Source organism: Empidonax traillii, unplaced genomic scaffold (genome assembly GCF_003031625.1).
Source record: "Empidonax traillii isolate 1590-97213 ecotype Southwest subspecies unplaced genomic scaffold, ASM303162v1 scaffold247:size2371522, whole genome shotgun sequence".
In the NCBI taxonomy this organism is placed as follows: Eukaryota; Metazoa; Chordata; class Aves; order Passeriformes; family Tyrannidae; genus Empidonax; species Empidonax traillii.
The window spans coordinates 1281401-1293009 of NW_020955440.1; the positions used below are offsets into that span (position 1 = coordinate 1281401).

Sequence of the window (11609 nt, forward strand, 5' to 3'; positions counted from 1 at the left end):
GTGTTGAATTGCATCTTTGAAGGAGAGTGGCATCCATTGTGGTAACACTTTGTTGTATTATTATTATTTGTTATTCTCTCCTATTATTTGCATTGCATTAAAAGCTCTAAACAAGATTGAGGTCCTGTTGTGCCAAGCACTGTGGCAATAAAGGATGAACCAGGAGTGATTCATCCCGTTATTTGCTTGTAAAAAGTGAAGGTGGTTTTCTTTAATTTAGTTTTTGTCATATATATTGCACTAAATATAGTGTTTTTCGTGTGATTTTGTGGGAAGGGATCAAGAGGAGGCCAGATTTGCTTTTTGTGTTTTCAACCACAGCATAACCAGATCTGAAAAATGGCATCTAAAGTTTGGGGATTCTCTGCTGTAAGCTATTCCTCTGTGCAGAGACAGTGCTTCCTTTAAAAAGCAAGTACAATAATACAGCCCTAAAGCTTTGTCAGTGATATATGTCTCATGGAAGTAATTTTCAAGTGGCAAGTGTTTTGATGATGCTACAAGGGCTTTGTTTATGAAGTGGGTCTGGCAGACACAGTAGAGTTCACATAAATTATTACTTCATTGATTATTAATGAGAAACATTCATCTGGATTCCCCCTCACCCCCTGTTTTAGTCAAAATTCCCTTAGAGACTTGTGTTTGCTACAGATCAGGCTCTGTTTCACAGAATATAGCTCTTGCTGAGTGGTGTTAAGATGGATCCCCTGGCTGACTGAGAAAGCTGGAGGTCAAGGAGGTTTTTTCTTCTCTATTCACTCCTTTCCACTCCTCCAAATATGCACATGCACACACACCCACATGCACACTGATCCTACATGCCTTATTTACATGAGTCCTGTGTTCACATGATTCTTCATCGATTGTGTTCGTGCAGTACCTGTGTAGGGGCATCTGTTCATGTCTTCGATACTTAGTTCTTCACAAATTCAGGACTTGATGAGCACCTACAGAGACATCTCTGCCCTTGTGGTTACCTTCTCATGTTTCTATCTAGGTTCCATATCCATATTTCTTTGTAGCTGTTCTGCAGAGACAAAGATCACTTTGCCAAACAGATGGCAAAATATAAAAGCAGAGGTAAAACCTGGAACCTTATGGATAAGGAGAATAAGGAATACATGTTTTCTCAGAGTGAAAGAACTAGAAAAGTGTATCTGGAACTGCCAAATACCTTATTTTAGCAAAGAAAAGGAAGTACGATTCCAGCTCAGTTGCTACTCACTAGTACATGTGAAAGCCAGAGATACAAACAGTGGATTGCAGAGATATAATCCAGTGGATTGCAAATATAAGTAGGTACACAGTAAGATTTAGTGAAAAGGTATAAATCAAGTCATGTGGAATAGATACCTGCTAGAAAGGATTGTTCAATTACGATCTCTATCACTGGGAATATGTAAACACTCAGTGTATATAGCTAAGAATATAATTCTCTTTACCTACCTATTTCTTATGATGCCCTGGGCATCTCCTGTTGGCTACAATCAGAGGATCCTTGCTCTGAGGCGGGATGATAGTGGTTTTGCTGGTCTAATGGATGAGCTGTAAGACCTTTTATCCCACCTTTGTTTACTGGAATGTGTCTGGAAGTTTACCAGACAATCTAGCATCTGTTTTAGAGACAGAAAAGTCTAGAAGTTTAATGATGTCTAAACTGATCAAGGAAATGTACTCAAAGATGCTTTGAGAGAAGTTCTGTAATATTGTCCAAATGGGTCAGTTCGCCAAAAGCTTCCTGAAAACCAGAAGATGGTAGAATTTCAATGACCAGGGAAAGCAGTGAGCCAGCCTTGATCTCTAGCTTGCAGATGAATATTCATTCTTAACTACTGATGGGGAAAAACTGAGATTGACATGGGGATAAAGACACTTGCAGACTGCAGAGTTTTGAGGGAGAATTTTAGATAGCAATACAAAAAGGTTTTAAAATAGCTTTTCCTTAATGATGTACTTTCCTAATTTCAAAGAAAAAAATAGCAACTCTTTCTTTGCTACTGACAGTTTATATATATATATACACACACACACATACCTATACATACGTATAGGTATGTATTTGCTATGAGGGAGGCAGACTCTGTACTAGATTGGCCCTTTTTCAGGAAAATTTTAATTTAAAATTTTAGAAATCAACTCTATGTTCAGTTTCAAAGTAGCCAGCAGTGGTGTTTCTGAAGTAGGCAGTCAAATCTCTAGTCTCCAGAAGCTTTTTTTCCTCCACAGAAAACAAAGTTTAATGAGCATCTTACTACATTTATTACCAGCTGCTGCCTGGACTGTCCTAATCCTTTCAGTGCAAGTTGGCAGGCAACTCCATTCTCTAGCAGAAAACAGACTATTTTTGTAGGTGTAAAATTATCACTCCCAGGCCATGGGGACCTTTTCAGTGTTTATTATTTTTGTGGGCTGTTTTGTGCTCAGATCATTGTTTTCACCGCTCACCATCTCTCTGTGTGTTCGACCAGCAGGTTTGAGCCACATGGCTGACGATGTCCATGGCAGAAACCTTCCATGTGTGTGAGTAGGGGCACACAAACAAATCCTTGTTTTCACACATGGGTGTTCTTATGCATCCAACAGAAATACGACTTGGCAGCTGTTGTAAAACACCACAGAAACAATTGGCAGTTGCAGGCAAAACAAATGACACATCCAAGGTCTAATACTGTGACTCATAGAGGGGATCATACCCTTAGAGAGTTATTTTGAGCAGATAAATAACTTGTGGTAAGGGATGGTGGAAACATGATGGTAACTTAGTATTGGCAATAGAGCACAATAGCCAAAAGCACAGTTGGCAGGAGTTTGCATCCATGTTACCTGGGCAGAGCAATAACATGGCAAAAACAACAGGTGGTTCAGACACCAACCATTGCCAAAGAAGGAAATAAGGATGCTTCTCCAAGTTGTGTGGCTGTTTTTATGGATGACAAGGTTATTCCTGCCCTCCCAATATGGACCCTAATAAAAGCAAATGTTTTACACTACATACTCGGTTAGAATATATTTATCCTCAAAGTGTTTTAATAGTTCTTCTGTTTTTTCCAAAGTCAAAGATTTCATGTGAAATGTTTTGTTCTTCCATTATTCTACTTGAAAGGAAAAGGTTCTTTAAAAACTACTCCAAGTGTTCAAGATTCTTTTTGTTGCCTCTGAGTGGCAATTCCAAATACTTGCTTTCCAGAGGTTTTCACTGTTCTCCACCATGCCAATTTTTTATCAGTTGAAACAGGAATTATTGTGTTTTGCCAAATTTAGGCAGACATGGACTATTGATGTTCAATACTTCTATTTTCTTATACAAATATGTGAATATTCAAGCCTTTTGTACAGTATCCACAGGGACTCTAACTTGAACAACATGTGCTTTTCCACTCTAGAATTCCTTTAACATCTCTGATTGCTTTCCATTTTAATGATCTCATTTACTAATTATTTATTAACAATTTCAAATGAAAAATTTCTCTCTGCTGCCAAGTTTTTTTTATAATTCTAAGAGAACACAAACTATTACCTAGCTGCATAAATATATGTATAGATCTCTTTAAAAATAATGCTGTGATCATTGGAAGCATAAAATACTGCTTTTTAAACTCTTCAGATGTGTAGCATATAAACATAATATAGCTCTATGTTAAGTGTAACATATTCATGTCTACAAAATCTTAATAATTATGTCTCTAAAGGGATCTGTCAAAAAAACCCATACATGGGCAGGGTTGATTCCCCCTTTTTTTGTATCCTGCATAACTCTATCAGTTTCTTTGATTCTGAAGACCAATAGTCTTCCCAGTAAGTTCAACAGGAGTTGCCTCCAGTGCTAACTTTGGTGTTCTGGCCCTGCTCCAAATAGGCATTATGCCAGGACATGGAGCAGTCTGCAGTGGTGGTGCTGATGGATGATCATCCCTTGTTTCTAGACAAGGGCTATATATCCAACTTCTATTATTGCACCACTTGATAGCATTAATATAGTTAAACTTGAGATTCTTCTAGATTCTATCACAGATGTGGCAAATTTATTGACTTTTCTTCCCAGTGACTTTATCAGTTCCTTTTTCTCTGCACCTCAGAGTCCAGACCAGTATTTGGACACCCCATCTATAGTCCCTTTTCGTGGTTTGTCAGAAATATGCAGGTGGCATGTATCAGCTTCTCTGTAGGTGGAAACACCACCCATTTCTTAGGGGGTCTGAACAGGATCTTCACTGTTCAGAAATCCAGCTGAATTTTCCATCACTGTAATGCATGGTAATAGTTTATAGTATTCAGAGAATGATTTTCATTTCCAGGATGCTTGGCACCTGTGCATCCTCTCTGTGCTCATGCTATGTATGAAAGTATTTAATTCTCAATTAACATATTGGGAAACTGAAGCAACTTATTCAAGAGGACAGAGAAAATTACCCTGGCCAGGGTTAAAAACTGTTCATGTATTCAGTAGTCTTGCTGTTGACCTTACCAGGGTTTGGATTAGTGACTCCAAGATGTGGAATTAGATTTCAAGAATTACTGACTGAGTACTCTTCAGTATACCTCAGCACAGTCACCTTCTGAAGGCATGTAGTCCCAGCACACCTCGAAGGACATTTTGTGAGTGTTGTACCCTAGCACTCCGCTCGAGCTCTTGTAGATTGATTCTTGTTGTAAAAGAAACTGATGACAAAGCCATGTACTTATTTAACATGGGCAAAGTTATTTACAAAGTCACATTTCCTTGAATGTGGCAGGAATTAGTAGCAAATAATTTTCTACCTGCTTTGATTAGTATGCAACCTAAGAGCTCTTCCTTCCCATGCCCAGAATTTCCTTGTTGCTATCTCCCTTAGATTTGTTTTTCTCTGTATCTGCATCACTACCAAAGGAATATTCAGAATACTGTACCTTATTGGAACCTGCCATCTTTGCTTTGGGTGAGAGCATGTGTCTGTGATTTGGGCAGAGTTTGCTATTGTTTCAGTTTTCTAGTCCTCTAGTGAAGCTGAAATGCATCTAGTGGTTGTCATAAGGAGAGAACAGTGATGGTTAAATAAAACTTGTGGTAGCAGTTGGCAGATGGTGATGTTTTTCCTTGGCTGTCACATGGGGCCTGAAAGGTATGTACAGGACAGAGACAACTTGGCCTTCTGTCCATCATTTTGTATACCTGCTTCAGAACGCTGCAGGTCTGCTATGGATATTGCATTCAGTATGAAATGTCGTATCTGGTTAGGACTGTGGCTGACCTTAACATGTCCAGAGGAATAGATGAAATGCCTCTCTTGGCATCTCCTAATCCTAGGAGAGGACTGGTATGACACAATGTGTTGAATGCTTGTGTGGTGCTCTGCATTTTTTGTGCCACCGAGCTCTGAGGGACACTTTAGCAGGAAGTAGCAATGATGGAATTCCACCCCCAGCCACAGACTGCTGCGCATGATGGTCTTCTGTGACAGTCAGAAGTCTAACTTTTAAAAATGAAATAAATTGAGATTATTAGCATAGCCTAAGGACTTCTTTGAATTGCATGTTACTCTTTCACCTCTGACTTTAGCTCCCAGAATTCACCATGAATCTTTAATATCGCCACCACTGCATCCTGTGGAATAAATGACAGGCTCCAAGTTTCAAAGCTTAATCCGAGAAGCAGTGTGTATACATCGATACTGAAAAAAAAAAAAAAGGCATCACACCCAGAGAAAATAATTTTTCATAAGCCCTCTTATTAAAAAATAGTAATATAATATCATGACTTTTCATTAATACTAGTCTTCAATAAGCCTAAAGCAAATCCTTGCTTGCTGTGCACTTGCTACGCTTGTTTTACAGGACTGCCTGGAGGTGGTGAAGGCTCACAGTCAGTGAGTAAAGAGCAGGGAGCGTGCAGTTGAGAGAGATATGAGCTCTTTTAGAGTTTAAGTTCTCAATCCTCAGTTGTCCTTCCTAGAGAAGATGATTATGAATATTTCTCAGGAATAATAATGCTAATTTTCAGCCTCCACAGAGTACTTTACACCTGCAAAGTGCTCTAAAAATGTGAGCTAATACTCACCAGTAAGTGTGTATTACTGTACCTGTTTTGCAGGTGCAGAAATGAAGATACAGAAAGGTCCAAGGGCTGACCACATAGCTTCTCAGCAGCAGATTTAGGTTGAAGAATCTGGTCTCCCTCTGGTCACATTCCATTGATCATGCCTTGTAACAAATGAGCTCAAATTTCGTATGTGTATATATATATGGATATATATATATAAATTGCTTGAGAAGGAGTTGTGTCCCTCTTTGCTTCTTCAAAATAAACAAGGTCCTGAGCTACCAAACCCCACATATACATGTATCATTAAGTACTTTCCAGTTGCTAGCCAGAAGACTCAGCAGAAATTCTGTAGAACACCAAAGTAACTCTCTTCTTTTAAATAATTCATGATTCCAAATAGCAACAGTGTTATGCCAACAAAGAGATCGGTCTCTCAAAATATTTTATTCATTATGCCTCAAAAAACCCAAAGCCTTGTTTTTAACGAAATCAGATTTCAGAAGTTGGCTCTCAGTTCCTCTGAAACATCTGCTTATTACAATTCTTGGTGTTACAGCACTGGTGCGCCCCGGTAAATCTTTCAGCTTAAAAGTAATACGTATGGAAGTCTTGGCAAAGAGATCAGGAAGGAGAAAGAGTAACATTTGCCAAATATTCATTTTACTTTATGAGGCTGTAGTGGTATATGTTAATAATACATGTGTTGAAGAGAATCTACTAATCCGATTAAATAACAGGGCAAGGAGGAATTAAATCCAGGTTCAAAAAGACCCCATTCTATGCAGCTAAAAAATTTATATTCCAGGGTAAAATGGTTAGAAATCTTGGATAACTAGACTTTTATAACAGCGCCAGAAATGGATATTTCTCTGTACTGTTGTAAATCAAGGTCACTTATGTGAGAAGGCCATGTTGTGATAAAGTAGTCTGACATTTAGATGGAGAAGACATATTAATGTTAAATTATATTTTTTGTACGCTTTGGTCATAAGGTACTGTAAACACCACAGTAGCATTATGAAACAGAAAATGCATTCCAGATAATAACAGTGCATGATTTTACACTTTAATGTGCTGTGGTTTACTCAGTCATGTTAATATTTTAGATTATGTAACTTTCCCTTCTTTATGTATATCTTTTTTTTTGCTGGAAACGCACCTCCCTCCCCCTCTTCTCCTCCCCCTCTTCTCCTCCCCCTCTCTCTCTCCCTTCCACTCGATTTCCCTCTTCATTTCCTTCTCTCCTCCCTCTTGCTCTGCCTTTTCCATTTTTCCTTCCAGTGACTTTTTTTCCATTTACCCTTTTCCCTTCTACTAATTCTAACAATGATGCTTGGGGAAACAAAAAAACCCCAACATAAAGTGAAACTGTCTGTGCAAGAAATTTGTTACGAGTAGTTTCAAGATTTATAAGCCAGGATTTTATGTTATATATTTACAGATTCAATCTGTGTACCAGGCTTTGATCCAAGCCTTAGCATGATGACTGGAATCACTCCGATTAACCCAATGATACCAGGCATGGGGTTAGTGCCACCACCACCACCAACAGATGTGCCTGTAGTAAAAGAAATAATTCACTGCAAAAGCTGCACTCTCTTCCCTCCAAACCCAAGTAAGTAGATCTGATGAAAGAATGTTACTTTCCTAAATACATTGCATGGAAATTTTTTGTCTAATAACAATTATGGTTTTAAAATAGATTACAGGCAAGTATGGTGTTTCTTTCTAAGGTATCTTCTGTGTGTAAAGCATGGTGTGGTATCAGAACATCCTTATTCATCTCTGTAATGTCATGTAAAAAAAATACGCATATTGTACAAAAAAGAAGAATACTTTATTAAAACTAACAGAGCCTGAAGATCTCCACTGCTCATAGTAGAAATCTTTTTCCTGTAGATCAGAATGTCACAAAACATAATGCTTATATGATGCTATTCTTCTCCATACTCCCTTTCAGGTGCCCACAGCTAGATGGAACCAATCTGGGCTCATGCCCCTCAACACAGTACTTTGCTCCCAAACACTGACTAGCTACAGTCCCTCTTTGGGGGAGATGAAGGGAAAAGGGGACTACAGCTTCTCTCTTGCCATTTTTTAGTGAAGTCAACATGGCAGATGAGTTCCTTCTTCTTTTTGAAAGCAGGGTCCAGGCTTCCTTCTGTCCCTTCTGTGACTTTGTGCAAATGGAAAACTCTTCCCACTGAGACACCAGCTCAGGCACAAACCCTGATTTTGTGTACGTTGGCCCTGTGAGTTTAGTTTCAGAGTTATCAAAGCAGTGACTTTCACTATCACTGTGGAGTCAAATGAGAACATGAAGCAAATAGTCTTTGTGTGTACCTAGATCATGATTTAATATGAACATTTTAAGGTTGTAACCCCATTTACTCTGTTAAAGGGACAAAAATTTAGGTCATATTAGTCAGATTCCTTCTTTGGGCACTACTTTTAGAGGAATGCTGTAGTAATCTACATATGAACAAGGTGAAGTGTTATGACAGTTTATATTTTTTATACCGCCTTCAAAAATGTAATAGTTTTCCAATTTATTGTGTATACCTTCTCTTTCCATATATACATGAAAACAGCATTTCTAGCTACTCCAGCTCATGAGCACTTGTAAACAGTGAGGTTATCCTTCCCATGTGCTGGCGTCTGCTCCATTATCTCGCAATAAGACAAAACAGATAACCGGCAGAGCGTTTTCATCATGCTGTCACTTCGTTGTGTTTCCCACTTTGTTTTTCTGTTTGCTGTGCTCCTGTACTCTGAGACAGAAATGAAATTATGCTAAGACCAGGGAAGGGTGTCCAGCCCAAGTGAACAGGGTGTACGGAGCATGGGCTTGCTTGCAGAGAGCCCACACACTTGGTGAGCATGGGGAGTGATGGGAATGAGCCAGAGATGGTGAAGTTCAGGCCTTGAATGCACTGCACTAGTGCTTGAGATCTGTGCTCGGGTTCAAATCAGTTGCAGAAGCTCCCCTGCTTTGAAATAGAATATTTTTCTGGTTTTTGTTTGGCTATTCAGGGGGAAAAAAAAAAGATCCTTTTAGACCTCACTGTCTGTCCTGGAGAACAACCTACAGTGTCAGGAATTAATTTGTGAAATACCACCTAAAGCTTGAGAAGGTGTAGATTCAAGTCATAAATTTTGAACAATCTCTGCCATATTCAGTAATTTTGCTTGTCCCTCTCTCCTACCTCTATACTATGTCAAATAATTGTTGCTGCCCAGAACTGATTAGGGGATGAATAGAGCCGATGGATCAAAAGACAAATTTTGTATTCCAACATGATTTCTGTTTTGACTTAGATCTTCCACCACCTTCAACAAGAGAGAGACCTCCTGGGTGTAAAACAGTGTTTGTTGGAGGATTACCAGAAAACGCAACGGAGGAAATTATTCAGGAAGTCTTTGAGCAGTGTGGAGATATAACAGCAATTCGGAAAAGCAAGAAGAATTTTTGTCACATTCGTTTTGCAGAGGAGTTCATGGTTGATAAAGCCATTTACCTTTCTGGTACTTCACATTCTTTAATAGATTTTCCTTGCTTCTCATTTGTATTTTGTGATGCTAATGCTTGCTTGTTTTCTTAACTTTAATCTCAGCAAGTCTTTCTTGAACTTAGTGGCTGTAGCATGGAGTGGAAAGGGGCAATTCTGTTATTTCTCTGTGTCTGCCAAGACTCATGCACAATTTTGTATGTTACTTACCCAGGAGCAATTTCCTCCCATCCCACAACAATGCAGCAGATCCTGAAATTCACTACAGAACAATCTTATTTTCAATTTACACATGTTTATATAGTTCTGTTCACAGGTTGTAGACAGAGGAGGACACCAGGCCAGGAACTCTGCTGTTTTCCAGTGCAAATTTCTCTGATAGGCTGGCAATTTCATTGCCATATTTTTATAGATTTTCAGTGCAGTCTGAATCAGGTCTGTTTTTATGCATGCATGTATTCAGCTACTGCATGAGTTAGATTCTGAGCTCCATCTGTAGGCTACGTCTGTTGCCTCACAGGAGAACGAGTGCTACAGAAACTCATGTAAAATTTCAGAATCTAAAGGAACAGAAAAAAGACCAAACAAAAAACAAACAAACAAACAACCCCCAAAACCAAAGCCAAAACCAAACCTGTAACTCACAGGAGAAAAAGAAAGGGGAAAAAAAAAAAAAAAATTAGGAACAACCCTGCTTTCACATATCAGGCTTCCATGGCTGTCACTGCCTTCTAAAGGTTACAGTACTGGCTTCCTAACTGAGTCACTTTTCAACTTTCTGAGTTGGATACTGTGCCCTGCATATATTTGTCTTCACTTCACAGGCTGGTTCATCTGTCTTTCTGGGTCCTGAAGAGACACAAAAGCATTGTTTTGCCCCACAAGTGTAGTGTAACACTTACAACCCATATGCAAAGTATTTTTAAATAAACAAGGTTCAAAGGCTGCTCCTTGGCCAAGATAAGCTGACACAAACTGGCTTACCCATCATGTGCAAGGTGATCTCAAAAGGAACCATCCACATTTGAGCCTGGGAAGTAGATAATGATCTTGGATACTTTGTTTGAGCTCCCACCCTGACCACCTTCTGTTCAGCAGCAAGGACATAATCTCAACACGCTGTACATGTCCATAGGAAGCTCACACAGCTAGAAACAAGTTGTCTTTCAAATCATCATCAACTAAATCTTAAAATGAATGAAAGAAAGAAACCATCTAAAATTTTGAAATATGTTGTCAGGAAAAACATAACTCCTTTGCTTCACCAAGATTTTTGTTAGGGTTTTTTGGGATGTTTCGTTTGTTGGGGTTTTTTTCTTGACTTGGCTTCTTGCTTTAAATATCTGTTTGAAAAGCTACTGAAAGTCATGAGTTTCATGGGGTCTATATAAAGATTTTTTTTTAAATATTGCTGTAGTTTCAGGTTTCTTGCAGATCTCTATTCCACCCTCATTTTTTCTTCATGCTATTTTTTGTTTTCACTGCATTTTTTCTTTCCTCCTCATCCTCTCTTCCTGATTTCCAGCCTTCTTGTTAATTTGTTCATTCCCATTGCTTCCAAAATGCTGTACTTCATTGTGACAGATTACAGGCATCACAAGCAGTAGCACAGTTACCAGGTTCTGTCCAGGGGAATTTACCTCCACAAGCAACGAAACAGAAGAGGGGCACAACAGATTCAGTAGGAGCTGGTATTACTGTGTTATGATAAACAAAACAGTGGCGAGAAAGAGAGCAAAGAAGAGCTCAGAAATGTACAGGCTGCCACCCTGGGCCAGAGCCAGTGTCCCTCCAGCTCAGTTTTCTGCTTCTCCACAGGTGGCTGCACCCTTTGTTTCAGTCCAATTCAAGTTTTATTTTTTGCCTTAAATCCCAAAAGACCAGATTTTATTATTAGAATGTGTGCTGCCGTGTGTCCTCATTCATAATGCACTGGAGTGCTCATTCAGAATAAGGGAAAGGAGTAGAAATGGAAGTGAAAGATTCACTTCCTCATTCTCCCTCATTCTGAATTTTCTGCAAGTTTATTTCCAGGTTCTTGATCCATCCTTCCTTCTTCTGTTTCTTTTCATCACAGTGCC

General features: G+C 39.0%; 1 protein-coding gene across 7 annotated transcripts in view; it reads left to right on the forward strand.

Annotated features, from left to right (window-relative positions):
• ENOX1 (ecto-NOX disulfide-thiol exchanger 1) overlaps nucleotides 1-11609 on the forward strand; it is a 361423-nt gene that overhangs the window by 256364 nt on the left and 93450 nt on the right. For 6 of the 7 annotated variants that reach the window (XM_027888872.1, XM_027888868.1, XM_027888873.1 and 3 more), the window contains 2 exons: nucleotides 7461-7634; nucleotides 9338-9544. In XM_027888872.1, coding sequence (XP_027744673.1) covers nucleotides 7461-7634; nucleotides 9338-9544 — 381 coding nt within the window. The remainder of the gene's footprint in view (nucleotides 1-7460; nucleotides 7635-9337; nucleotides 9545-11609) is intronic. The other variant, XM_027888874.1, reaches the window with a different exon arrangement.